At 59.8% G+C, this 27395-nt stretch overlaps 2 protein-coding genes and 1 long non-coding RNA gene across 8 annotated transcripts in view; 2 read left to right on the forward strand and 1 right to left on the reverse strand.

Moving 5' to 3' along the window:
- On the forward strand, positions 1-8437 carry MGAT4B (alpha-1,3-mannosyl-glycoprotein 4-beta-N-acetylglucosaminyltransferase B). The gene is made up of 15 exons (XM_051833812.3): positions 1-391; positions 4501-4686; positions 4770-4910; positions 5004-5137; positions 5509-5555; positions 5743-5856; positions 6037-6112; positions 6204-6318; positions 6595-6725; positions 6825-6932; positions 7040-7233; positions 7474-7552; positions 7634-7721; positions 7800-7912; positions 8008-8437. The coding sequence occupies exons 1-15, from the start codon at positions 295-297 to the stop codon at positions 8029-8031; spliced, it is 1647 nt and encodes a 548-aa protein (XP_051689772.1). The 5' UTR covers positions 1-294; the 3' UTR covers positions 8032-8437.
- On the reverse strand, positions 8337-11861 carry LTC4S (leukotriene C4 synthase). Of its 6 annotated transcripts, none has more exons than XM_070076520.1 (6): positions 11664-11861; positions 11114-11198; positions 9614-9713; positions 9451-9521; positions 9294-9375; positions 8337-9163 (listed from the first exon to the last, which is right to left on the reverse strand). In XM_070076520.1, exons 2-6 carry the CDS (start codon positions 11169-11171, stop codon positions 9022-9024), a joined length of 453 nt encoding a protein of 150 aa, XP_069932621.1. In that variant the 5' UTR covers positions 11172-11198; positions 11664-11861; the 3' UTR covers positions 8337-9021. The 6 variants fall into 6 exon arrangements, with proteins under 6 accessions (XP_069932621.1, XP_008273201.1, XP_051689795.1 ...); XM_008274979.5 differs by having other exon boundaries at positions 11114-11201; positions 11664-11771; XM_070076518.2 differs by having other exon boundaries at positions 8923-9163; positions 9614-9696; positions 11664-11845.
- The window catches only part of LOC138850225 (uncharacterized), a 19396-nt gene continuing 3609 nt past the window's right edge, over positions 11609-27395 (forward strand). The window contains exon 1 of the long non-coding RNA XR_011389922.2: positions 11609-11749. This is a non-coding gene — a long non-coding RNA (uncharacterized LOC138850225). The remainder of the gene's footprint in view (positions 11750-27395) is intronic.

The following is a 27395-nucleotide window of genomic DNA, read 5'->3' on the forward strand; positions in this document are numbered from 1 at the left end:
GCGGCGGCCTCGGATCCAGGCCGGGCCGCGGCTCTCGCCGCCCAGCCCAGCCCCGCCCGGCCCGGCCCCGCTGCCGAGCCGCGGCCGCTAGCGTCCCGCGCCTCGGAGCAGCAGCCGGCGCGGCCCCCGGCCCGAGCCCCGTCCCGGGCAACCGCCTCCGAGCCCGGCCCCGGGCCCCCGGCCCCTTCCCCGCCCCGGGGCCGGGGCCCCGCCGCCCCCAGCCCCGCGCCCCGGCCCCGGTCCCCCGGGCCATGCGGCCTCGGCCCCGCCGGCGCCCGCCGCGCACCCGAGGAGATGAGGCTCCGCAATGGCACCTTCCTGACGCTGCTGCTCTTCTGCCTGTGCGCCTTCCTCTCGCTGTCCTGGTACGCGGCGCTCAGCGGCCAGAAAGGTGAGCCCCTGCGCCCGCCGCTGCCCGGCGGCCCGCGCCGCACCTGGGCGCACCTGGCCGAGCCGCCGGAGCGGGGCCCGGCGGAGGTCGCGGGAGCCGGCCGGAAGCCGTCGCGGCGCCCCTTCCCCCCAGTCCCGAGCGCGGGGACGCCCCTCCCTCCTCGCCCCCACTTGTTTGCTGCTGGAATAACGAGGTTCCCTTCCGGCTTTGGGCTAGGCCAGGGGCGCGCGGCGGCCCAGCGCCCCGTGGGGGTGCTGGCTCCGGTGGGCACCGGTTGTCCCTATGCTAAGGGGCGGTCGCTCCCTCGGGCTAGCCGAGGCCCCCCTCCCCGGGAGCTCTCAGAAGAGAGCGGGGCAAAGACACAAGGTCACAGAGGTGCGGGTAATTTGGGAGTCTTAGGGTGCCAGCTCCAGGCACCTGGGCAGGAGCAGGTACAGCGCGCCTGAGACAGGTGTGAGAAAACAGGGAGACGCCCCAGCACTACCCCCACCGCACCCCACCCAGCCAGCCCGCCTGCCCAGGAACCTGCTGTCCCCGCCGGCCGCCCGCTGCAGCCCTCCTCTTGGTATGGGTCTCTTGGCCTGAGCGAAGTTGAGTGCAGGAGAGCACCCGGCCCGCCCTGCTGCCTGGTAACTTACTGCGTGCTGTCTCCTTGGACAGCCTCCACCTCTCCACACACACAGGCTGTGCTTGGGGAGGGAACACTGCCAGTCCCCCACCGTGGCCCTCGGAGCCTGGCCAGGGCACTTGAGGCCGGCACAGGCCCTGCTATTGGCTGGAGTCTCTTGGTGGAGCCTGGGGTGGTTTGACCTGAGTGGGACCCCGGGGCCTTCAGACGCTCTTGTCCACCCAGCCTGGACAGGAGGCCCCCGGGAGCTGCTTCCTTCCTGCAGGAGGCCAGCGACCCTCTGCCTGTCTCCGGCTAATGCCTGCCTGTTCCCCACCCTGCAGGGAAGGAGAGGACAGAAGAGGGGGTTCCTGCAGACTCCCTGTCCCAGCTGCCCTTGCCAGCCCAGCCAGGTGGTCCTGTGTGGGTGGAGGCCAGGCCAGAGACCCTGAGGGCAGAGCCCTAGGGCCTGCGCTTGGAGCCTGTGACGGGGGCTCTGCAGGTGGGCTGTGTTGTGTGCGAAAGGCCTGGCCTCCCCTTAGAGCTCTGTAAGTCTGTATGGGGGGTGGCACCTGTGCATGGGCCTAGTGGGGACAGAGTGCTCCGTACCCAGGTGTGTCACTAAGGGGAGGACATTTTGGGCCCTTGCAAGAGTGGCCACGAAGGCAGACAGTCACAAAGGCCTGGAGGATGGGTGCACTCATTGACTTGTCTGCCTTAGCCACAGGGGGCCCGTCTCGGAGCCACAGTGAGAGGCGACAGGTGCTCCGCACAGGCCGCTGTGCCTCAGGGGGTCCCCAGGAGGCTGGCATGCAGGAGGGCAGCCCCGAGCCAGAGAAGGGCAGGGGCTCAGCTACAGGGGCCCTTCCCCCGCGAGACAGAAGCCCTGGAGCCTGTGGGATGAGGAGAGGGGTGGCCTGGGTCTGCCCTGCCCAGGAACTGTCACCATCTCTTTGGGACCCAACAGGGGCAGTGTTTGGAAACCTCAAGAGAAGCCACAGATGTGAGCTGTTGTGTATGAACACTTCCGTTCTTACACGTAGCCAGCTCTACGTGAAGTCCACGGTGGAGCCAGGCTTCTCCAGTCTAAGGCCAGGCTGGATCCTGGCTTCCAGTTTGCAGCAAGCAGGACACAGGAACTGGAACTGACAGCGAGATGGACAGCGGGGGCAGAAGGCAGCCTAGGAGCCAGGGGGCAAACCCAGGAAGGACTTCCAGGCTTCAGCAAGTCAGACCCTTGGGAAGGGCCTGAGGCTCTTTCACACCAGCCTTGTCCAAGCTGGTGAAGCCGCTCTGCCAGGGCCCAGCGTGCAGACCTCAGCCACGAACCTGCTCAGGGCCAGACCCTGGGGGAGGGGCGAAACTTGGCTTCAGCCACCCGGGCCGCCCACTCTTCCAGGTCTGCACTCTGGCAGTCCTTGTGCGAGGATGCAAGGCTGGGAGAGGAGCAAGTACCTGCCACGCTTCATGCCCCCAGCCCACCTGGGCATCATGTGGCCCCTCACGGTCTGTTTTTCTAAGTACAGGTGTTCCATCTTAGTTTTGGAATCCTTGCGCTGAGAGAAAACTAGGGGGCACCTTGGGGGTGGGGGGTTGGGAAGGCCTTGCACCTCTCAATGGTGTGGCCACCCTGCAGTCCCCCACCGCCAGCTCGCCCCACCGCCCTGGGGTAAGTAGCTATGGGTTGAAAGACAAGCCAAAGTCCCTCCACCTTACCCTCTATCCCAGGAACCTCTGCCCTGCCCCACCCCAGAGCGGCGTGGGGTGGGGGAAGGCTCCCCCAGGCCCAGGGACCTTGGTCCCTTCCGTCCCAGCTCCTGGGGAGGAAGTCACAAGTGGGGAGAGTGGACCCACAGTCAGAGAAATGGGATGAGGGTCAGGCGGGACCCCTGCAGGCAGCTGGCAGGACAGGGCCTGTGGTGCTATGGGAAATGGAAGAAGGGAAGGTGTGGGCAGCTGCCAGGCCGGAACCCATAGGCCCAACAGAAACCTGGAGGAGAAGGAGGCCGGGCTGGAGAGCAGGCTGTGCCTGACCTAGGGAGTCAGGGCGGTTCAGGACAGCACTGTGCACTGGCCTGGCCACCTTGGGCAGAGCCTGGCCAGGGAACAGGGAGCCCGCTGCCCCCTGGCTCCCCACACAGGGGTCGGCAGCCAGGGTGGGGGCATCCAGCACACCAGTCCTGTCCCCACACCTCTGAAACACCTCCCAGCAGCACTGCCCAGCTAGGCCTTGAGCATTGGTGGCGTCCAAGGGGTCAGGTTTCCAGGGTAACTTGGTCCTGGGGCCCAGTGTGGAGCTCCCAGTTCCCGTAACCTGATTCCTTGCTCCCTCCCCTGCAGGGCTGTCCCAGGGCTCCATGTGGCTTAGGCCTTTAGCCCCTAGAGACGCAGGGTGGGGGGAGATTGGTGGGTGAGTTGCTCTTGGGACAGGTGCCATGGGGACCAGCTCCGCCCCTCTCCTCTCCCTCTTCCCCTGGGACTTTGTACTCAGACCTGCGCTGTGAGCCACAGGAGGGGTGTTTCCTGTGGAAGTCTGCCTGGCTTGTGACCTTTGGTGTACAGGGGCTGGGCAGAGCGCACATTCCAGGGTACTGGGGAGGGGGTGGTAGAGGGCTTGGGGGGACGGGTCCTGAAGCCCTGGGGATCAAGAATGGAAAGAGCCGCCTTGGGAAGGAGGCCTTGCGGGGGCCTTTTACCCAAGTGGGGTTCCAGGCTGAAGCAGCAGCCTGTGCCAAGGCAGAGCGTCTCCGAGGGACAGGAGGTGCACAGAGGAAGAGAGCAGGCGCGGGAGTGTCAGGCCGAGAGTGCCCAGCCCCTGCGAATGGCTGGCGCGTGCCCAGGCTCTTGTTTATCTCCTTCCCACTCCCTGGGAGCCTGGTGCTGCCCACCCCAAGGATTCCACCTGCGTGCTGCTTCCAGTGCTACTAGCAAAGGCCCCCCTGTGGTGCCGTGCAGACCCTCCCAGGCCGGCCCAGAGTCAGATTCCCAGCTCGTCTCCTTGATGGTCTCACAGGTGGCCGGGCGACCCACTGGCTCAGGGGTGCCGGCACTCCCAGGGCCCATGTGACCACAAGGCCAGTGAAGAATGGGCACCCTGCAGCCATGGAAGTTGGCTCTCCCCAGGGGCTTGGGGCGCCAATGACCCCCTCCCTGGGGAAGGGTGGGCGCCGAGGGGAAAGGCTGGGGATGATGATCCCCTTGGATTGGCCAGGTCCTTTCACCCCCAGCAAGAAGCAAGGGGACTGGGCCTGAGGCTGTTTAGCTCTTCTGAGGGCTGCCTGGCTGGAGCTGGCTGTGGTGTCGCAGCCCTTCTCACAAGAGAAAATAATGAGGAAGAGGGCTGGCTTCCCACTGGGGGCTTTTTCTCCTGCATGTGACTTTGGAGTGACCCTGCTGTGGCAGGAAGGAGAAGGAGATGCAGATGGCCACAGGGAGAACACCCAGGCTGTCACAGGGCACCCCCTCGGGCCGTGCCCTGGTGACAGCTGCGTGCCACCCACAGGCGACGTGGTGGATGTTTACCAGCGGGAGTTCCTGGCGCTGCGGGACCGTTTGCACGCGGCTGAGCAGGAGAGCCTTAAGCGCTCCAAGGAGCTCAACCTGGTGCTGGATGAGATCAAGCGAGCTGTGTCAGAGAGGCAGGCACTGCGAGACGGGGACAGCAACCGCACCTGGGGCCGCTTGACAGGTGCGCTCCAGGGCAGCGAGGGAGACCTGGGGGTGGGCGGGTCCTGGCTGGTGCTTTCTGACCTGTCCATTTCCAACTCCCAGAGGACCCCCGGCTGAAGCCCTGGAACATCTCACACAGGCACGTGTTGCACCTGCCTACAGTCTTCCACCACCTGCCCCACCTGCTGGCCAAGGAGAGCAGCCTGCAGCCAGCGGTGCGCGTGGGCCAGGGCCGCACCGGAGGTAGGGGTGCACCTGGGGGGCGACGAGAAGTGGACCAGGTGCATCCTGGCTCCGGTCCGGGGGCCTAGTGTCACCACCTCCTGCACCCTGCAGTGTCCGTGGTCATGGGCATCCCGAGCGTCCGGCGGGAGGTGCACTCCTACCTGACGGACACGCTGCACTCGCTCATCTCGGAGCTGAGCCCGCAGGAGAAGGAGGACTCTGTCATCGTGGTGCTGATCGCCGAGGCGAGTGGCGTGGGGGCAGGGTGGGGGGCCATTCACAGCAGGACCCATAGCGCAAGATGACAAGAAAAGGAACAACATCCGGGAGAAAAAAGCCTTTATGAAGAAGCTCAGTCATCAGTTTGGTTCGCTTTAAAAAGAAAGCGACCTGTTGGCGCCCCCTGGTGGGAATGCCCCTGCCCTCATTTGCCCCACCCACAGCCCCTCCCATCCCAAAGGGCTTTCCCGAGGCACTAGGCCCCCAAGCCCAGCCTCCTTCTGGCAGCTCACCCCCTCTACCTGCCGGACACTGGAAGGCTGAGCCCCTTCCTGACCCTTTCCCGGCCCTTTGGGGTGGTATCTGGGCTAAGGGAGGGTACTTGGTGTCCCCACAGACTGACCCACAGTACACTTCAGCGGTGACAGAGAACATCAAGGCCTTGTGAGTCCTGGCAGCCCCAGAAAGCTGGTGGGAGGGGTCTCTGCAGGGAGTGGGGGAGGGTGCGTGGAGGCAGCCCAGTGCCGCTGAAACCCACTGCCTCTGCAGGCTGGGTATGGGGGGGCTGGGACAGGGGCTGCTGGGCTGTGCAGCCCCCTGCCCCAGAGGGCCTTCTGTTCCCGCCACCCAGGTTCCCCACGGAGATCCACTCGGGGCTCCTGGAGGTCATCTCCCCTTCCCCCCACTTCTACCCTGACTTCTCCCGCCTCCGCGAGTCCTTTGGGGACCCCAAAGAGAGAGTCAGGTACTGGCACTGCTCCCACGCTCCCAGTGCCCTGCTGTCCTGTCCCTGGGGGTCTGAGTCTGGGGTGCTTGCCTGCGGGGTTTCTGAGTCTCCACCAGAGGAGCCCTGCATGGCCGGGTGGGGGGAGGGTGGCAATGTCACTTCTCAGTGGCAGCCACACCCAAGGTCTCTGGCCTGCAGGTGGAGGACCAAACAGAACCTCGACTACTGCTTCCTCATGATGTACGCGCAGTCCAAAGGCGTCTACTACGTGCAGGTCAGCCCCTCGGCCCTGGGGGAGGGGCGAGCCCCGCCCCGCCCCTGTGCCCACCCTGAATTTCTGCCGCCTTCCACCCAACCCTGTGCAGCTGGAAGATGACATCGTGGCCAAGCCCAACTATCTGAGCACCATGAAGAACTTTGCACTCCAGCAGCCCTCCGAGGACTGGATGATCCTGGAGTTCTCCCAGCTGGGCTTCATCGGTGCGCCCCCACCCTCCGCCCTCGTCTCTCCTCCCGGGCCTGGGCTGTGTCCTGCCTCTGAGCCTTAGGCCGAGACCTGGCCCTGCCTGCAGTGCCCGCTGCACGGGGGAGTCAGGGTCCCCCAGCCTCACCTGTCCCCCTGTGTCTACACACTTCCTGAGACCGCCCAGGGGAATGGCTGTGGGACTTGCCCAGCACCCCCTCCTACAAGGTGTTGGGAAGAGGCGGGGTAGGGCAGTGCTGCCCACTGAGCACCCTTCCCCGGTCCTGCCCCAGGGAAGATGTTCAAGTCGCTGGACCTGAGCTTGATCGTGGAGTTCACCCTCATGTTCTACCGGGACAAGCCCATCGACTGGCTTCTGGACCACATTCTGTGGGTGAAAGTCTGCAACCCGGAGAAGGATGCGGTGAGTAGGGGGCCACGCGGAGACGGGGCGGGGCGGCGGGGCCACACAACCGGATCTGCGCTGCCGAGCCGAGCCCCGGGCCTCCCTCTCCCTTCGCAGAAGCACTGTGACCGGCAGAAGGCCAACCTGCGGATCCGCTTCAAGCCGTCGCTCTTCCAGCACGTGGGCACTCACTCCTCGCTGGCGGGCAAGATCCAGAAACTGAAGGTAGGCTGCAGGCATGCTCAGCGTGCTGGGGTTGGGGGCCTGGGGGGGGATGGGCAGAGCCAGGCCATGGTGCCTGAAGCGCGCCGCCGCCCGCCCTGCGGCCGCAGGACAAGGACTTCGGGAAACAGGCTCTGCGGAAGGAGCACGTGAACCCGCCGGCCGAGGTGAGCACCAGCCTCAAGACGTACCAGCACTTCACCCTGGAGAAGGCCTACCTGCGTGAGGACTTCTTCTGGGCCTTCACGCCTGCCGCCGGGGACTTCATCCGCTTCCGCTTCTTCCAGCCACTGCGCCTTGAGCGGTCAGTGCCGGGGCGGCCCCGCCTTGCCGGGGAGGGGCAGGGTGGCCACCGGTGTCCAGACCTCAGCACACCAATCCGGGCCTGCAGATGGGCCTCTGGGACCCCCCCCACACCCAGGAAATGACGGCACCAGTTCCCAGTTTCCTTCCGTGGGAGGTCAGGCCCATGGGGACTCAGGGGACACAGCGCGTAGAGAAACCCATGGCCACGGCCGCGGCTCACGGGCCGGCCTGGCCGCAGGTTCTTCTTCCGCAGCGGGAACATTGAGCACCCGGAGGACAAGCTCTTCAACACGTCCGTGGAGGTGCTTCCCTTCGACGTGAGTGGTGCAGGGTGTGGGTGTGCATGGAGGCCTGGCCCTCAGCCGGCTACAGCTTCAGGGCCTTCCCTTTGCCCCCAGAACCCCCAGTCGGACAAGGAGGCCCTGCAGGAGGGCCGCTCGGCCACGCTGCGCTACCCCCGGAGCCCTGACGGCTACCTGCAGATAGGTGAGGGGGGGGGAGTGCTCTCGGCGGGAGGGGCAGGGCTGGGCACGCCCCGGACCTCACGGCCCCACCCTCTTCCAGGCTCTTTCTACAAGGGTGTGGCAGAAGGCGAGGTGGACCCTGCCTTTGGTCCCCTGGAGGCACTGCGCCTCTCCATCCAGACGGACTCGCCTGTGTGGGTTATTCTGAGTGAGGTGAGGCGGCCGGGGGCAGGGGTGGGCTCGGGGCGTGGCTCCATGGCCTCGCCACAGCCTTGCTGAGCCCAGCCCCCTCTTTTGGGCACTGCCAGATCTTCCTGAAGAAGGCCGACTGAGCGGCAGGCTCCGGCGGGCGCTCGGCGGCCCCCGACCACACTGCATCACTGCTGCCCCCGGAGGGCCCGGCCTGGATGCCCCGTGGGGCTGGCCCGGGGTCCACCGCTGGCCCGGAGGCCCCAGGAGCTGGTGCTGCCCCTGCCCACCGGGCCGCGGGGCGCAGGGCCCCCACACTGTGCCTGCGGGCCGGCCCAGCCGCCCAGACCCCCAGACCGTTCGCCCGGCCGGCCCGGCCAGGCCACGTTGGAAGCGCTTCCCCTCGGGCGCCCTCTCTCCAGCGCGAACACTGGAATGCATATACTACTTTATGTGCTGTGTTTTTTATTCTTGGATACATTTGATTTTTTCACGTAAGTCCACATATACTTCTATAAGAGCGTGACTTGTAATAAAGGGTTAATGAAGCCTGTGCCTCTAATAGGAGTGCTCCCGGCGGCAGCCCCCTCCCTGCGCTCTGTGCCACTGTCCCGGTTCTGTTCGGCTGGAGACTCTGGGCTGCCCTGCCTCCAGGGCCAGGTTCCCGAGGCCTCCCTGCCCCCTGAGCACCTGATGTCATCACCCTAACAGCCCAAGCCCCAGCTGTTCCCCGTCCTGCAGGGGCCTGTCCTTTGAGAGGCCCTGTCACTTAGAGTGACAGGCTGGTGTCACTCATGAGGGCAGGGACTAGGGTGGCTGAAGGTTGGCAGGCAAGGCGAGAGGAAGGGGCCAGGTGAGGAGAGCGCCTGAGAAGGAGCAGGCACTGAGAGCAAGGCAGAAGCACCCCCAGGAGACTTCTTTTCTTCTTGACGCCGCCTCCATGAAGCCTGCCAGACTGCTGCAGCCCTTCTAGGCTCTGCAGCAGGCTGTGCGCAGTCGTCTGTGCCCCAGAGAAAGCAGCCGGAGTGCAGAAGTCCAGTTAGGGGAACTTTAATAAGACTCCTGGCGGCAGAGGAGGACTGCCCTCCCCTCTCCAGGAGGCGCTGGTGTTCCTCAGTCTGGCAGACCGGGTCTCAGGCCCAGGGCAGCAGCGTCCGGAGCCAGCCAAGCAGCGCGGCGCGCAGCGGGGCCGGGAGGAAGTGCGAGAGCAGGCCGAGCGCCCCCAGCGCGATCAACAGCCAGAGCGCACCCGCGCTCTGGTACATCGGGGCCAGCCTGCTGAGCCAGGCGACAGCGCTCAGGGCTCGGGCCTCCGCGGGGGCCCCAGGCCTCCCCGCTCCCAGCCTCTCCCCGCCTCCCGCCCGCAGTTCGGCCTCCCAGGAGCCCCGCCCCGCCCGCCTCTCACCTGAGCTCCGCCGAGCGCTCGTAGCTGTGGAAGTAGCGGAAGCGCGCGAACAGGTAGACCAGGCCGCAGAGGGCCGCGGCGCCTGCCAGAGGGCACGCGGTGAGTGCGGGGGCGTGGCCGGGCCGCCCTGCCCTGTGCCCCTGCCCTGCGCGCAGACCTTCGTGAAAGTAGATGCCGGCGACCCAGAGCGCTGCGAGGAACAGCGGGAAGTACTCGCTGCAGTTCACCCTGCGGGCGGTGGGCGGGCCAGATGAGACTTGGCCTGGCCGGCTGGGACCCAGAACCACTCGGGACAGCCCGCCCTGTACCCCGCGCCTCACTGGGCTCGGTAGACGCGCTCGAATCCCGGCGGACCAGTGGTGAGCGGCGGCGACACGCGGAAGGCTCTTCTGGCGTAGATCACCTGCAGGGAGAAGTAGGCTGGGGGCACGCGGAAGCGGGCGTCAGGTGTGGTCGCCCCTCCAGTCTGGCCCCCGCACTGAGTGAGCACCCCAAAACTTCTGTCTGATGGTCTCCCCGCCTGCCCCCTCCTGTGTCCATCTTGCCCAGTGGGAGGGCGGGCTGGGGGCAAGGAAGCCCTGCCCTGCCCGTGTGTTGGGGGGGGGGGAGGGATAAGGGCACAAGAACACCTGCCTCCTGAATCGTTTGATTTGCAAAACACAGGTGGGTGCCCAGTTTGCGCTCTCCAGATTCCCCTGTACAGGAAGTGCCCCGGAGGTATCAGCAAGCACAGCCTATGGCTCTCAGGTCCCTAGGGGCCTCACCTTCAGGCCCACCACTGGGGACCCCTGGACTCTGCCTCCAGCCAGGGTCACTCAAACTTGTGTCTGGGGGCCCGGCTGCTGCCTCAGCTTCTCAGGCCAATGGTTCTGGGCCCAGGCCCAATTCTGACAGATACCCCTTTCCCTTAGAACATGACTGCAGCTGGGACGATCCCAGCTCACCCCGGGCTCCACCTCCCTCCCTTCCACTGTGAGTAGCTGAACACGGTGGGCTGGCCCTCTCTGCTTACAAAGAACTCTTCTCCCCCTCCTCCCCGAGCCGTGACCACACCCACAGCCCCAGTGGCAGGTCTCCCTGGGACATCTTTGGTCCAGGCCCTTATGGAGCTAGCCCATGAGCATTGTGGGTCCCACAGGTGGCCATGCCAGCACAGTGTGGGATTTGTCATGAGGGATCGGGGTGGGGTGAGGGGCAGGCTCCATGAGAAGGTGCCAGCTTGCTGGCTCAGCTGAAGGTCAAGTCACTCTTTCCAGCCCTCCCGGACCCCCCCGGGGCGGGGGCTGTGCCCTATCCTAGCCCACACACCGAGGGCCACTGGTGTCCCCATGCCACAAGGCGCCTGGCCCAGCGGTGTGCCCTCTGGGGCCAGCCCAAGATAGGCAACAAGCAGTCACACTGGAGTGAGGGGGCTTGGGGAGCAGGTTTCAGCCCTTCCCAGTCCACGCAGCCAGCCCCAGGGTGCAGAGATGGATGGGGACCGCTGGGAAGGTGGGCTCTGCACCAGGCTCAAGCTGCCTCGCCATTCGGTCTCGCATCCTCCCAGCTCCTGCAGCTCAACAGAGAAGTTAGCGTCCTTTCTCTAGCCAAGGGGCCACCAGCCCCCACTACTGTCCCCCTGCTCAGGCACCCCTCTTGGTCGTGGTCCCTGCCCAGGACTCCTGAGCTCACCTGCAGCTGTCCCCCAGGGCTACCCCCCTCCCAGCCCTGGGAAACTGTGAGCCCCGCAGCTGGCTCTCAAGCCGGAAAGTGTGGGCTGCGGCACCCTCCCCGGCTGCAGGCATCTGAAGCCCACCCACACCAGACAGGAGAAAGCCCACCTTGCAGCAGGACTCCGAGGAGGGTGACAGTGGCCAGGAGAGCTATCTCGTCTTTCATGGTGCCGGAGAGCTCCTATCAGCCCGTCTGCTGATAAGAAGGGGAAGGCTGGCCTCAGCACCCTCCCCGCCCCTCTCCAAGGGCTGCAGGGAAGGGAGGGGCACATGTGACCATGCCACTGAGCCATGGATCCTGGCCAGGCTGGAAGCCGGAAACCAGGCTGGGAACAGGCTGCCCGCTTCCTCCCACTGGCCCCTTTCTGTGCCCTGCCTCTGTGCTGGCGGAGCCCACACTGGCCATCCAGGCTCCTTCCGACGTTGGACGTGTCCAGTGAATGCATAGCTTCAGTGTCCCCCGGGCCCTGTGCCCTGAGCAGGCCCAGCTGGCCTTTCAGACCTCATCCTGGCTCCAGTCCCGGGTGCCTGAGCCCCCAAGTGGCTGTAGGACAAGGACTTCGGGAAACAGGCTCTGCGGAAGGAGCACGTGAACCCGCCGGCCGAGGTGAGCACCAGCCTCAAGACGTACCAGCACTTCACCCTGGAGAAGGCCTACCTGCGTGAGGACTTCTTCTGGGCCTTCACGCCTGCCGCCGGGGACTTCATCCGCTTCCGCTTCTTCCAGCCACTGCGCCTTGAGCGGTCAGTGCCGGGGCGGCCCCGCCTTGCCGGGGAGGGGCAGGGTGGCCACCGGTGTCCAGACCTCAGCACACCAATCCGGGCCTGCAGACGGGCCTCTGGGACCCCCCCCCCCTCCCCAGGAAATGACGGCACCAGATCCCAGTTTCCTTCCGTGGGAGGTCAGGCCCGTGGGGACTCGGGGACACAGGAGCAGTGAAACCCATGGCCACAGTCCCAGGGCAGGCCCCGAGCAGTGTCTCCTAGGACCTGTGCCCTGAGCAGGCCCAGCTAGCCTTTCAGACATGTCCCTCATTCTGCATCCAGTCCCGGGCGCTGCGGGCTCCTCCCTGCGCCCTCTCCACTCCCACCCATCCCCCACGCACACCCACTCACCTGCTTCCCCACCCTGCCCAAGGCTGCTCAGTGGTGGAATGCTGACCACAGCCCCTCCTGCTGCAGCCACTCCCAGCTCCCTTTGGCCTCAGAATGGAGTCCCAGTACCTCCAGGCTCCCTCAGAGCTGTGTAGGCACCACACACAGGGTTATTCTGCCGCCTGGCTTTGTGGGCCACCTGTCCCAAAGCATTCTGGCAGGATGGCAGAACCCGGCCCCGGCCCCCCCGTCTTAGAATGGTCAACGCCCTTCCTCCAGATTCCTCTTGGCTCAGGGTAGCAGCCTCCTCTTCCCTTTCTGCGGCCCCAGCCCCCACCCCCAGCACTGAGGTCCTGTGGTCTGGACAGAGCTAGCCTCCTGCCCCCCAACCCCCCAGCACCGAGGTCCTGTGGTCTGGACAGAGCTAGCCTCCTGCCCCCCAACCCCCCATCCCCACCAGGTCTGGGGCCAAGCCTGGTGGTGAGCCGCAGCTCTGGCAACGCCCTCTGCGCTTTGGGGAAGGGGCTCCTGTGGGTTGTGGGGCACTGGCCACCTGAGTCCACCTCGCCTGGCACGCTCCACGGGGCCGTCCAGCCACTTCTCCTTCTGGTCACAGCTGGGATGGGGGGCAGGTTTGGTCAGCAGTGACAGAGGCCACATGCAAGCTGCAACAGGGACGGGGACTGACACTGCCTTTTGCTGGGGCCTGGGCCACGGGGCCGCCCTAGGCCCCTCCCCCGCACCCTGCAGGGGGTTTCTACCCATCAGAGCTGTGTGGCCCCGGAGCTCCAGCCTCGCTGCCCAGACAGCAGCCTTCTGTGCTGCCCCCAAGGCTCGGTCCAGCCCTTCCTCATCCCAGACACTCCCTGGCTGGGGCTCTGGGGATTCTGAGCTGGCAGGGGTGGGTGCCCATGCTTGCCCTCTGCACCAGCCCAAGGCGTGTGCTCAGTGATGGAGAGGCTGACAGGAGCCAGGACACAGAGATGCATTCCTGGGCCCTTCCTGACCGCCCTGACTATAGGCTGGCCCCTGAAGAGGAGGCACATGCCACTCACTGCCTGGGCACTGGCGACCGTGACATGGCCCCTGTGTCTCTCTGCTCATGAGGTCTTGGCGCTCACTCACAGGCCAGTGTGTCTGCCCAAGTTCACTGCCGGCTCTCATTTCCTCTGAGGCCAGGAAGTCCTCCCGTCTGAGTTCATCCCCTTGGTCCTGGCCACAGGAAACTCGGGCCTGACAGCAGCAGTTTCAGAGGAAGTCCCCATTCAGGGCAGGGACCCGGGCCCCAGCCTCAGGAGCCTTCTCCAGGGCCTTGGTCTCTATCTCCCTTTCTCTCCACTTGCCCAGGGGCTCAGGGCCCCGCCTGGGCTGACTAGAAAGCCAGCAGTCCCTGTGCTCCTGTCCAGCCCTGGAGGCGCCAACACTACCTGGGCAGCGACAGCCGATCCCCAGCCGCTGTATGATGCATCCTCTATGCCTCTGGCTCCTACACGGCCCTCAGGAACCATCCAGAGGATGCCAAAGACCCCTGGGAGGCAGAAAGACCACCAACACGGGTGCAGTGGGCCAGAAGTGGCGGCGCGCAGCTCAGACCCAGAGCATCCCACAAAGCAACACTCCCTTTGAAATTACTTTAGAATTGCACAAATATATCCTCCACGCAGCTTCTTCTGTTAACATCCTCTCTAACTTCCAATTATGTAAACCAGGAGTTTAACACTAATACGATACCATTGTGGTGCAGCAGGTAACCTGCTGCCTGCATCGCCGGCATCTCATCTGAGTGCCGGTTCGAGTCCCGGCTGCTCCACTTCTGATCCAGTGCCCTGCCAGGAAAAAGTGGAACATAGCTGAGTACCTGCTACCCTTGTAGAGGAACCTGGTTGGAATTCCAGGCTCCTGGCTTTGGCCTGACCCATCCCCAGTCTTTGCATCCATTTTGGATGGCAGATCTTTCTCTCTGTGTATCTTCCCCCCTCTCTCTGTCACTCTGCCTTTTCAAATAAACAAATAAATCTTAAAAAAGAATAAAACACCATCGAGCCTCTCTACAGAACTTCAAGTTTCACCCAGTGATCCATTCAAACAGGACAGCAGCCTCCAAAACACTGCTGATTTGGCGCCTGTGAAAGCCCACCCACTACAACTCCATGGGTGAAGTGGCCAGGAGAAGGCAGATCCAGCAGGCGAAAGGGTGTCCGTGGGGGCCTGGGCCTGGAGCATGGGAGGTGGTGAAAATATCCCCGAATTGCCTTGGGATAGTGTGCACAACTTGGAGAATTCACTGAAATCATTGACGTGTACACTTAGAATGGGAAAATTGGGATGGGCGTTTAATCTAATAGTTTGTATCCCACAGCAAAGGAGTTGGCTGGGGTTCCCAGCTCTGGCTCCTGATTCTAGTCTTTTCTTTTAAGATTTATTATCTATTTGAAAGACAGAGCGACAGAGAGAGAGAAAGAGAGAGAGATGCTCCATCCGTGTCTGCCATGAGGGTGGCAGGGGCCCAAGCACGGGGCCATCTGCTGTGTTCCCAGGTGCTCTGTTCACAGAGAGCTGGATCAGAAGCAGAGCAAACAGGACTCAAACCTGCTCTCAGCTGTGGGACGCTGCCCTGGAATGCGGCCGCTGAGCCCGCTGTGCCGCACCGCCAGCTCCCTGCGGTTTCTTGCTAATGCAGACCCTGAGAGGCAACAGCAATAGATCAAGAAACTGGGTCCTTACCACCCATGTGGAGACCTGGATTGTGTTCCTGGCTCCTGGCTTCAGAACGGACCCAGCCCCAGTTACTGTGGGCATTTAGGGAGTGAACCAGCAGCTGTGAGCTCTGTCTGTATCTTTTTCTCTCTCAAATAAAAGGAAAATAAGAAAAAAACTTAAGGTATATAAACTACATTAATAAAGTGGGGTTTTTTTTGGCTGGCGCCGCCATAGCTCAATAGGCTAATCCTCCGCCTAGCAGCGCCAGCACACCGGGTTCTAGTCCCGGTCAGGGTGCCAGATTCTGTCCCGGTTGCCCCTCTTCCAGGCCAGCTCTCTGCTGTGGCCAGGGAGGGCAGTGGAGAATGGCCCAAGTGCTTGGGCCCTGCACCCCATGGGAGACCAGGAGAAGCACCTGGCACCTGCCATCGGATCAGCGCGGTGCACCGGCCGCAGCGGCCACTGGGGGGTGAACCAGCAGAAAAGGAAGACCTTTCTCTCTGTCTGTCTCTCTCACTGTCCACTCTGCCTGTCAAAAAAAAAAAAAAGTGTTTTTTTTTTTTTTTTAAGATTTTACTTATTTATTTGAGAAGGAACGTTACCGACAAAGAGAGGGAGAGACAGAGAGAAAGGTCTTCCATCTGCTGGTTCACTCCCCAAATAGTCCCAAATGGTCTCAGTGGCCGGAGCTGTGCTGATCTGAAGCCAGGAGCCAGGAGCTTCTTTCGGGTCTCCCACATGGGTGCAGGGGCCCAAGGACTTGGGCCAAATTCTTTTTTTTTTTTTTTTTTTTTGACAGAGAGAGAGAGAGAGAAAGGTCCTCCTTCTGTTGGTTCACTCCCCAAATGGCCGCCATGGCCAGAGCTACGCCAATCGAAGCCAGGAGCCAGGTGCTTCCTCCTGGTCTCCCATGCGGTGCAGGGGCCCAAGCACTTGGGCCATCCTTCACTGCCCTCCCAGGCCACAGCAGAGAGCTGGCCTGGAAGAGGAGCAACCAAGATTAGAACCTGGCACCCATATGGGATGCCGGTGCCACAGGCGGAGGATTAACCAAGTGAGCCATGGCACCGGCCCCACTGGGCCATCTTCTACTGCTTTCCCAGGCCATAACAGAGAGCTGGATCAAAGAGGAGCAGGGGGTCAGCACTGTGGCGCAGCGGGTTAAATCCCCAGCCTGCAGTGCCAACATCCCATATGGGCACCGGTTCAAGTCCCAGCTGCTCTACTTCTGATCCAACTCTGCTATGGCCTGGGAAAGCAGTAGAGATTGGCCCAAGTCTTTGGGCTTCTGCACCTGCATGGGAGCCCTTGAACGAGATACTAATTCCTAGCTTCAGATCAACTCAGCTCTGGCTGTTTCTGCCATTTGGGGAGTGAATCAGCAGAAGGAAGACCCCTCTGTCTGTCTGTCTGTCTCTCTCTCTCTCTGGCTCTACCTCTCTCTGTAACTCTGTCTTTCAAATAAATAAAATAAATATTTATAAAGATCCCATATGGGATGCCAGCACTGCAACTGGAGACTTAGCCTGCTATACCAGAGTGCAGGCTCCAATAAAGGTGTTTTAAAAATAGCACAGGGGGTGTGGTGCTGGCACTGTGGTACCACTGGTTAAGCCACCACCTGCAGCACCAGCATCCCATATGGGTGTTGGTTCCAGTCCTGGCAGCCCCACTTCTAATCCAGTTCCCTGCTAGTACACCTGGGAAAGCAGCAGAGGGTAGGCCAAGTGCTTGAGTCTCTGCACCCATGTGGGAGACCCAGAAGAAGCTCCTGGCTTCTGCCTGACCTAGCCCTGGCCATTATATCCATTTGGGGAGTGAACCAGCAGATGGAAGATCTCTCTCTCCCCACCTCTTCTCTCTGTGTAACACTGCCTTTCAAACAAATAAAATAAGTCTTTAAAAAAAAGTACAGGAACAGGGCCAGTATTATGGTGCAGTGGATTAATCTGCCACTAGGGATGCTGACATTCTGTGTCTAAGTGCCAGTTCAAGTCCCAGCTGCTCTGCTTCCAGTCCAGCTCCTGCTAATGTGCCTGGGGAAGCAGCAGAAGACTGCTCAAGTGCTTGGGCCCCTGCCACTCACACAGCGGACCCAAGTGCAGTTCCTAGCTCCTTGTTTCAGCCTGGCCCAGACCCTGTTGTGGCTATTCGGGGGTAAACCAGTGTATGGAAGATTCTCTCCTCTCTGCCTTTTAAATAAATGTAGCTCTTGGCTTGGCTTTTTTTTTTTTTTAAGGTTTATTTTATTTACTTTAAAGGCAGTTACAGAGAGCCAGAGAGAGAGAGAGAGAGGTCTTCCATCCACTGGTTCACTCCCCAAATGACCACAACGGCCAGAGCTGAGCTGATCCAAAGCCAGGAGCCAGGAGCTTCTTCCAGGTCTCCTACATGGGTGCAGAGGCCCAAGGACTTAGGCCATCTTCTACTATTTTCCCAGGCCACAGCAGAGAGCTGGATTGGAAGTAGAACAGCTGGGACCAGAACTGGCGCCCATATGGGATGCTGGCGCTGCAAGCCAGGGCTTTAACCTGCTGTGCCACAGTGCCAGCCCCGTGGGTTGGTGTTTGAGCTAGCAGTTAAGTCACTGGTTGGGAAGCCTGCATCTGCCAGTGGAGAGCCTGGGTTCAAGTTATGGCTTGAACCCCGGTTCCTGACTCCAACCTCCTGTTGCTGTGCACCCTTGGAGATTGCAGGTGATGGGCTGAGTAGTTAGGTCCCTCCACCCACATGGGAGACCTGCATTGGGTTCCTGACTCCCAGCTTCAACCTGGCCCAGTACCGGGCCATTGCAGACACCGGGGAAGTAAGCAGTGGCTCAGAGCTCTCTTTGTCTGTCTATTACTGTCTGACTACTACCTGCATCTCAAAAAAGAAAAAAAAAAAAAACTGCAAGAAACACTTGTTTACTTTTCATCCAGCTTCCTCAGATGTTAACATCATTTTGTTTTTAAAGTTTTATTTATGTATTTGAAAGACAGACAGAGAGAGAGAGAGTCCTCCATCTGCTGGTTCACTCCCCAAATAGCTGCAACAGCCAGAGCTGGGCCAGGCCGAAAGCAGGAGCCTGGAGCTCCATCTGGGTCTCCCACGTGGGTAGCAGGAGCCCTAGCACTTGGCCCATCTTCTGCTGCTTTCCCACGTGCATCAGCAGGGAGCTGGGGCAGAAGTGGAGCAGCTGGGACTGGAACGGATGCTCCCATATGGGATGTGGGCGTCCCAAGTGGCAGCTGAAGTCGCTGCCCCACACCCCAGCCGCAAACGTCACCATTGTATCTAACAAGAGCACAGTTATTAGAGAGAATGCCCCATGGACACAAGGCGAGTCACTGAGCTACAGACCTTCAGTGGCTGCCCCACATCCTTTCCTGGTCCAGGGTGCCCTCATGGCATCACTTTTCTCGGGCCTCCGCCCCCTCCAATCTGGGACGCTTCCTCAGCTCCTCGTGTCTGCATCCTTCTCGGTCTTGGGAGACCACCAGCCAGTTGTTCTGTAGAACCGCCCAGACTGGTTTTCTTTGTCATTTTTGCCCCCTGGACCAAGGCTGTGCCTTCTCACTGTCTCCCGTCAGAAGGGCAACGATGTGCATGGCATAGGACAACTCGAAGCCTCCTTCAGAGAGAAGCATGATGGGTGGGGATAGGTCTTCCTGGTGACTTTAAAAAAATAGATTTATTTAGGGGCTAGTGCTGTGGTGCTAAAGGCTAAAGCATCAGCCTGCAATGCCGGCATCTGATATGGGCGCTGGTTGGAGTCCCGGCTGCTCCTCTTCTGATCTAGCTCTCTGCTGTGGCCTGGGAAAGCAGTGAAAGATGGCCCAAGTGCTTGGGCCCCTGCGCCCATGTGGGAGACCTGGAAGAATCTCCTGACTCCTGGCTTTGGCCTGACCCAGGCTGGACTGCTGCAGCCATTTGGAGAGTGAACCAATGGATGGAAGATTCTCTCTCTCTCTTTCTCCTTCTCTTTCTGAGACTCTGCCTTTCAAACAAACAAATAAATAAATCTATTTTTTTTAAAAAAGAAGCTTTATATTACCACTATTAAAATAAAATCGGCTGGCGCCGCGGCTCACTAGGCTAATCCTCCCCCTAGCGGCACCGGCACACCAGGTTCTAGTCCCGGTCGGGGCGCCGGATTCTGTCCCGGTTGCCCCTCTTTCAGGCCAGCTCTCTGCTGTGGCCAGGGAGTGCAGTGGAGGATGGCCCAGGTGCTTGGGCCCTGCACCCCATGGGAGACCAGGAGAAGCACCTGGCTCCTGCTATCGGATCAGCGCGGTGCGCCGGCCACAGCGCGCCGGCCGCGGCAGCCATTGGAGGGTGAACCAACGGCAAAGGAAGACCTTTCTCTCTGTCTCTCTCTCTCACTGTCCACTCTGCCTGTCAAAAAAAATTAAAAAATAAAAATAAAATAAAGTCAAGGGGGCAGGCATTGTGGTGCAGCTGGTTGAACCTCCACTTGGAGCGGCCATACCCCATTTCAAAGAGCCAGTCCATGGCCTTTTCCTCTGCTTCCGATCCAGCTTCCTGCTAGTGTGTCTGAGAAGACAGTGAGTGATGGCCCAGGCGCTTGAGCCCCTGCCACCCATGTGGGAGATCCAAATGGAGTTCTGGACTCCTGACTTTGGCCTGGCCCAGCCCTGGATGTGGCAGATGTCTGAGGGGTGAACCAGTGGATTCACGAATTCATAATGATACTTAAAAACCTCGCTGAACATTAGCATGACTCCAAAGCTGTGCTTAAAGAAGTTGTTCGGCCCCTCTGCATCGCTCTGTTCCTCTGACCACTGCTGCCCCCACCACTGCCTTCCCTGGGCCTAATCTCGGGTTTCTGCTTTATCTTTCCTGTGTGCCTTTTTACACAAATGAACAAACACTGGCAACTTTTCTTATTTCCCCTTTCTTAGGAAAAAAAAAAAGAAGTGAACTAGAGCTGTTTTGAACTTTGCTTTCTTTGCCTAAAAAATCATTCTGGGCCCCCAGTTCAGGTCTTGCCTGCAGCAGCCGCATCCTTGCTGTGGGGCCTGCCCTAGCTTACTTTGCGATGATGCCATACAGCACTTGGGAGCATCCAAAGGTGTTACAATCACCAACAACACTGCTAGGAATACATAGCTTGTGTTTTGTTTTTCTTTTTAATAGAATGATTCCATAAAACTTACTTTTCTGAATTCAATATATCTGCATGCTTCTGAAATAAAAATATGAAAATTGGCTAGTAGAGTAGTGGTGAAGACATCACTTTGGGCCGGCACTGCGGCTCACTAGGCTAATCCTCCGCCTTGCGGCACCGGCACACCAGGTTCTAGTCCCGGTCGGGGCGCTGGATTCTGTCCCGGTTGCCCCTCTTCCAGGCCAGCTCTCTGCTGTGGCCAGGGAGTGCAGTGGAGGATGGCCCAAGTGCTTGGGCCCTGCACCCACATGGGAGACCAGGAGGAAGCACCTGGCTCGTGGCTTCAGATCAGTGTGGTGCACCAGCCGCAGTGCGCCGGCCGCAGCAGCCACTGGGGGGGTGAACCAACGGAAAAGGAAGACCTTTCTCTCTGTCTCTCTCACTGTCCACTCTGCCTGTAAAAAAAAAAAAAAAAGCAGCAGCAGGTGCAAGGAGGTCACTGTGACCTTGGAAAGCAGGGGGTGACTTTGCACGAGGATGAGGCCTCCCAGCCCAGGAAGGGAAGGGACTCTCTTGGCACCGAGGCCGGGGAGTGCAGGGAGAGCTGCACCAGCCAGCCAGGGCACTTGCCCTGATCTCTGCTGTCACCCCATGACCAGTCTGCTGCCTGCCCGGCCACCTTCCTGCTCACACTGCGCAGCTTACAGTTCTGTGTTCAGCCCAGAGCACACATGACGGCCTCTGCCAGCTGCCTGGGGTCTTCCTTGCCTTTAGAGGGCTTCCTGCCCTGTCCAACTTGCAAAACCACAATCTCATGTTCTTCTGTTAACCTGTCTTACGTTTACTTCATTCTTGGGCCCAGCAGAAGCCAGGGCAGAGCCTGGCCCATCACTTCTGATGCTGGGGTCAGCTCTTCCACCAGAGCACCACTCCCTCACCCCATTACCTGCTGGTCTCTGAGCGACAGGCCCAAAGGACCAGGCGTCAACAGCTGCTCCGAGTTCAAAGGGGCTGTCCTTGTATCCCTGAGGAAGGCTCTCCCTCCAAGATCCAGGACCTGGCCACACAGGCACCAGAAGTGGGTCTGGTAGTGATGCCACCTGTGTGTCCCTTCTTGGGCTCCCCACCTGTCTTTCACCTACAGGATCCACAGCAGCAGCCGTGGGCCTTGGTCCTTGTCTCAGGAGTGCACCACTTCCTGAAGTATGACACCCCCACCCCCTGCAGGGCCTGGCCCTCAGCAGGGCCCATGCTGTGCTGTCCTGCAGGCTTCCAGCCCTCTCCAGAGTGGGTGCCCTGGTCCACGCCTGACCTGTGTGGCAGGTCAAGCACACTGGGGCTCTCGATGTCAGGACAGGCACAGCCACACTGAACTTGTCCACTCTGGTGAGGATGCACCATGGTGCCAAGGTCAGACAGCAAGGACTAGGAACAAGTGTCCAGACTGCAGGTGGGTGCTGGGCCAGAGGCAGGGCAGGAAGAAGCATTGTGGCAGTGACAGTGAGGTCTGTAGATCAGCTGCCAGCACTGCATCACTGCTAATTTCCTGCCTTTCACAGTTTACTGTCACTTACAGCTACTGACAGGATTGTACCATTGCTTCTAAGATAGTAACATTCGATGAATGTAGGTGAGGGCTATGCAAGCCTTTTTTATAGTAGTCTTTTTAAGGAAAAAAGTATTTATTTAAAAGCTAGAGTTACTGAGAGAAAGAGAAATACTTTTGCATCCACTGGTTCACTCCCCAAATGGCTGCAATGGCTGGAGCTGGGCCAGACAAAAGCCAGGAGTCTGGAATTCCATCAGGATCTTCTACATGGGTGCAGGGACATTCTCTGCTGCTTTCCAAGATGCATTAGCAGGGAACTGGATCAGAAAATGATCAGCTGGGACTTGAAACAGCACCCATATGGGATGCTGGCACTGCGGGCGGTGGCTTAGACAGCCCCCTCCTTTGTTGTGTTTTTTTTTTTTTTTTTTTTTTTTTTTTTTTTTTTTTTTGACAGGCAGAGTGGACAGTGAGAGAGAGAGACAGAGAGAGAAAGGTCTTCCTTTTGCCGTTGGTTCACCCTCCAATGGCCGCCGCTGCAGCCGGCGCACCGCGCTGATCCTGGCAGGAGCCAGGAGCCAGGTGCTTTTCCTGGTCTCCCATGGGGTGCAGGGCCCAAGCACCTGGGCCATCCTCCACTGCACTCCCTGGCCATAGCAGAGAGCTGGCCTGGAAGAGGGGCAACCGGGACAGAATCCGGCGCCCCAACCGGGACTAGAACCCGGTGTGCCGGCGCCGCAAGGTGGAGGATTAGCCTAGTGAGCCACGGCGCCGGCTTATTTGTTGTGTTTTTTAAAGGGACTTTCTTGGGGTGGGCATTGTGGTACAGCACATATTGGAGTGATGGTTCCTGTTCTGGCTGTTCTGTTGCCAATCCAGCTCCCTGCTAATGCACCTGGGAAGGCATCGGAAGATGGCCCAAGGGCTTGGGCCCCTGCACTTGGCCATCTATGTGGAAGACCCAGATAATGCTCCTGGCTTCAGACTAGCTCAGCCCTGGCTTTTGTGGGCATTTAGGGGAATGAACCAGAGAATGGGAATCTCTCTCTCTCTCTCTCTCTCTCTCCTGCTCTATCTTTGAAGTAGCTACAAAAACAAATCAATATTTAAAAAAACAAAAAATCATAAAATACAAAAATAAGAAATAGACTTTATTGAGGTGTAATTTATACGCCACCAAAGCTGCCCAGTTTCAATGTACAATTCAATGATTATTGGTTCTTCAGCCAAGTTGTGCAAACACCAGCCCAAGTCTGTCTTAGCACATTTTCCTCATCCCAAAAAGAGCCTCCCGCTGCCAGCTCCAGGCAGCCACTGGTCTGCGTTCTGTCTCCAGGTCTGCCTTTTTTTTTTTTTTTAAAGATTTATTTATTTTACTTGAAAGTCAGTTACACAGAGAGAGGATGAGAGGCAGAGAGAGAGAGGTCTTCCAACCACTTGTTCACTCCCTAATTGGCTGCAACAGCCAGGGCTACGCCGATTCACAGATTCGAAGCCAGGAGCTTCTTCCAGGTCTCCCACACAGGGGGCAAGGACTTGGGCCATCTCCTAGTGCTTTTCCAGGCCATAGCAGAGAACTGGATCGGAAGTGCAGTAAGCGCCCATTTGGGATGCCGGCCCTGCAGGCAGCGGCTTAGCTGCTGCACCACAGCGCCGGCCCCTGAGTCTGCCGTTTCTGGCCTTTTCACATCTGTGGCGTCTTAGGGTTTGGGTTCTTTGTGTGTGGCATAATTAGCGCAGGGCCTGGAGGTGGCTGTCGTGTTCTCACATTTGGGCGAGTCTGAAGTTCTTTCAAAATGCAAAGCTGAAAGCTACAGATGTGGAAGGGACCCAGGACAGGCTGACGCACAGGCTCAGCACGGGTCCTAGTTTCTGGCGAGTGCCAGCGTGCCAGAGCTGGAGCTGTCTCGACGAGTGGGCGCCACGCGGCTGGGTCCTGCGGGGCCACCTCCCTGCTGCCACCCCCACCGCATGCTTTGCCAGTGGCTGAGCCCAGGCGGGCTGCAGCTGCAGCTGGGACCTGAGTGGGTGGAGTTTGCAGAGGTGTCCTGCCAGCTTCCCAGAGCCTGGGGAGGGAGGCCCCGCCCTTCGTCCTTCCCTGGAGGTGGGGCAGCAGTCTGAGTCTTCCAAGCGGCCTGCCCCTCTGCCACAGTGCTTGCTTCCCCAGGCCAACAAGGGCACTGCCGGGCAGCGAGAGTGCAGCTCAGGGCCGTGGTGACCTGGGAGCCACGGCGATCTTGACAAATGCAGGTGTCACTGTTGACACATGCGCAGACCTTACCCCCAAGAGCCCCCAGAAGTGACCTAGGTCTTGTACTGGCCCAGAATGTGGGTCTCGGGGTCAGGGGCTGCTACTCCCCTAACCCCAGAGTGCTGGGAGGAGGGGGACTTCCTGACTTTCTCCAGCACATCACCGATAGCCTCAACAACAGCTCTCGGTGCCCTGGTCCTAACAATCTCTCCCTCCCCAGGCCCAGGCCGCTGCGGTCCCTTCCCTAGTATCCTGTCCCTGTGTCACCAAGGAGAGTATTTTAGCAAAAGCCCCTCTGTGGAGTGCTGTGCTGGGGCTCTTACCACCTACCCACTAGTTACGGGTGCTCAGTTGGCCAGTGGAAGCCAGCTTCTAACTCCATCCCAGAGTCACTTCTGATACCAGTCCCTGCACTGCCTCTTCCTGGGTTGGCCTCAGAAGCAGATATACACATACTCTTTATTTGAAAGGCAGAATTATGGGGGTTGGCGGGAGGAGGCGGGGATAAGATCTTCCATCTACTAGTTCATTCTCCAAATGGCTGTAACAACCAGGGCTGGGCCCGGTCCAAGCCAGGAGCTTGGAACTCCATTCTGGTCTCCCATGTGGGTGCAGGGGCCCAAGCACTTGGGCCATCATCTTCCGCTGATTTCCCAGGCTTGTTAGCAGGAAGCTGGATCACAAGTGGAGCACCCATATGGGATGCCTCTGTTGCAGACAGCAGCTTCTCTGGGTCGCCACAGTGCCGGCCCCCAGAAGCAGATTTCCATGAGTGTTGGTGACATCCCCAAGGGAACGAGGGCAGCTGGCCTGTGCTGGGGGTGAAGTTCAGCTGAGATGCAGTTGCAAAAGGGGCCTCTGCTGGCACCGGCACGGTAGTAGAGCTGGCGTGGCCCTTTGGAGCTGTCCTGAATTCAAGCAATAGGGCTAGGCCTTCCTACCCCGACACTCACCAGTCTCAGCTGTGGGCTTCCCCCCAGGGAGGGGCACAACCTTGGGCGAGGTGGCACCGTTGAACAGAGTGCAGATCCCGGGGGTGCTCGGCTGAAGACTGGGCAGTGTGCAGAGTCTCAGGTACAGCACAGCCTCAGCAGGACCGTCATCCAAGGCTAATTGGGACCGGCACAGTGGCAGGCTCAGGCTCAGGCTCAGGCAGCCCTGTTCTCTGGGATTCCTAGAAAGCCACAGGGGCGGGGAGTGGGGAGCCCGCCAAGTCTCGTGACAGGCAGAGGTCAAAGGGTAGGAATGAGAGGCAGAGCAGAGTTCGGGATAGGCGTTCATGAAGCAGGTGTGTGGCCAAAAGTTAGGAAGCTGATGCCAGGGTCCCACGTCCGAGCGCGTGGGTTCGAGTCCCAGCAGTGCCCATGTTTCTGGCTTCCTACTAATGCAGACCCTGGGAGGCAGCAGATGATAGAGGAAATGGTTGGGTCCCTGCCCTCCATGTGGGAGACCTGCACAGAGTTCCCACGCTTCTGGTTTGGGCATTTGGGGAAGGAACTGGAACCTGGGAACTGCGTCTGTCTCTCAAATAAAACCAGTCCGTCAGTAAATGAAAAAGTGTCCATTACTGCCCAAGTAAGAATCAGACAGAGCCGGGGCTGGTGCTGTGGCGTAGCAGGTAAAGCTGCTGCCTGCAGTGCCAGTATCCCCATACGGGCACCAGTTTGAGTCCCGGCTGCTCCACTTCTGATCCAGCTCTCTGCTATGGCCTGGGAAAGAAGTAGAAGATGGGCCCAAGTCCTTAGGCCCCTGCACCCACATGGGAGACCCAGAAGCTCCTGGCTCCTGGCTTCGGATCGGCGCAGCTCCGGCCATTGTAGCCATTTGAGGAGTGAACCAGCAGATGGAAGACCTCTCTCTCTCTGCTTCTGCCTGTCTGTAACTCTGCTTTTCAAATAAATAAATTTCAAATAAATATATTATTTTTAAAAGAAAGAAACAGAATCAGACGGAGCACAGAGAGGCGGTGCGATGACCCAATGACCGAGGCAGTCACCGGTCACTTCCCCTTGCAGTGGGCAGAATGAACTTGTACTTGCAGGTTCAGTGTGTGGCTGGGCTCCGTCCTGTGTCGTGTTGAGCGGATCTGGCTCCTTATGCAGGGACCAAGCCCCGCTGCAGCCTTCCCACTGAGGATGAGCGCCGGCGAGGCCAGCCGTGGCTATGGATCCCTAGGCAGTCAGCAGTCCCTAGGCAGTCCTCATAATTGACTGGATGTATGATTCCAGTTTTTCTATCCTTACCCTTGAAAAGCTCTATTCTTGTGCACAGAGGAACCTGAATCCCCAACACTGACTCACGTGGTGATCAACAGAGGCCGAGTGTACAGGCTGGGCAGCTTCCACCCTGCTCCCAGCATCAGGCTGTGTGGCCAGGTCCTGCCCAGAGCCCCCCATAGCGCCCTGCTCCAGGCTGTCTGGCCCTAAGCCAGTCTTACTACCAGTGCTGCTGACCTGGGGTGCAGGGCACCCTGATGGAGCCTGAGGCCTTCGAGCTTGTCCGTGATATGCCTTGGGTTTCCCTGGGGCTTGGGCTGGCAGAGACTGGCCCTGTGGCTCTCTGCAGCCCCAGGCATTGGGGAAGGGGCAAGAGCACTCCCCTGCTGAACCAAAGATTGCATCTTTGCCTGGGCTGGCACTGTGGTGCAGCAGGTTAATGCCCTGGCCTGAAGCGCTGGCATCGCATATGGGCTCCGGTTCTAGTCCTGGCTGCTCCACTTCCGATCCAGCTCTCTGCTGTGGCCTGGGAAAGCAGTAGAAGATGGCCCAAGTTCTTGAGCCCCTGAACCCGCATGGGAGACCCGGAAGAAGCTCCTGGCTTTGGATTGGCACAGCTCCAGCCGTTATGGCCAATTGAGGAGTGAACCAGAGGATGGGAGACCTCTCTCTCTCTGCCTCTCCTCTCTCTGTGTAACTCTGACTTTCAAATAAATAAATAAATCTTTAAAAAAATACTACTACATCTTTGCTTTGTTCCTGTAAGTATAAAATTTTGATTTATCTATTATTCTTTTGGTTTAATTTAGTTGGAAGTCAGAGAGACAGAGGGAGGTTTTCTCATCTGCTGGGTCACTTGCTCAAAATGCCCACAATTGCCAGGGCTTGGCCAGGAGCCCAGAACCTAACCTGGGTCTCTGACGTGAGTGGCAGGGGCTCAAACCTCTTCGCCATCACCGGTTGCCTCTCAGGATGTGCACTAGTAGGAAGCAGGACTGGAAACAGAGCTGGGCCTGGAACCCAGGGACTCTGATGTGGGATGCAGACGGCCCCAGCGGGGATGGAATGCCCACGTGCATCTGATGTCTTTGCCTTCTCCGCTCTTCCCTTGGCCACCTTCCTCCTCCTCCCACGTGGCCTTGAGAACTGTGTGCTCTGCCCAGCCCCTCGCCAGCACTGGGGCCTCAGGGCAACGTTGCCTCCTGAGACAGCACGTCCAGGTCAGACTGCGGCCTCCACCCAGCTCTGCGGTCCCAGGCTTCTGTCTTTTCCTAGCACTGATCTCTCTGCCATCACCATGGTGAGCTGCACGAGCCCTATCCTCCACAGGAGACTGCAAGCTCTTGGGGCAGGGACCCAGATCCACTGTGTTGCTGCTGTATCCCCGCCACAGCTGGTGCTCTGTGGCAGCACGGGTGAACTGTCCCTTTCAGGACCCCACCTCCACTCCCTATGGACTTGGCTGATGA

This window comes from Oryctolagus cuniculus, chromosome 6, assembly GCF_051225735.1.
Source record: "Oryctolagus cuniculus isolate XC-2025 breed Fujian yellow rabbit chromosome 6, ASM5122573v1, whole genome shotgun sequence".
Lineage (NCBI taxonomy): Eukaryota > Metazoa > Chordata > Mammalia > Lagomorpha > Leporidae > Oryctolagus > Oryctolagus cuniculus.

What these genes read in the sequence shown, in the direction of transcription:
- MGAT4B (XM_051833812.3), top strand. Translation starts at nt 295, where the DNA reads ATGAGGCTCCGCAATGGCACCTTCCTGACGCTGCTGCTCTTCTGCCTG. An exon ending in GCAAGATCCAGAAACTGAAG is followed by an intron (nt 6,933 to 7,039) that starts GTAGGCTGCAGG and finishes CTGCGGCCGCAG; the next exon opens with GACAAGGACTTCGGGAAACA. An exon ending in TGTGGGTTATTCTGAGTGAG is followed by an intron (nt 7,913 to 8,007) that starts GTGAGGCGGCCG and finishes GGGCACTGCCAG; the next exon opens with ATCTTCCTGAAGAAGGCCGA.
- LTC4S (XM_051833835.2), bottom strand. Translation starts at nt 11,171, where the DNA reads ATGAAAGACGAGATAGCTCTCCTGGCCACTGTCACCCTCCTCGGAGTC. An exon ending in CCTCGGAGTCCTGCTGCAAG is followed by an intron (nt 9,714 to 11,113) that starts GTGGGCTTTCTC and finishes GCGTGCCCCCAG; the next exon opens with CCTACTTCTCCCTGCAGGTG. An exon ending in GAGCGCTCGGCGGAGCTCAG is followed by an intron (nt 9,164 to 9,293) that starts GTGAGAGGCGGG and finishes CTGGCTCAGCAG; the next exon opens with GCTGGCCCCGATGTACCAGA.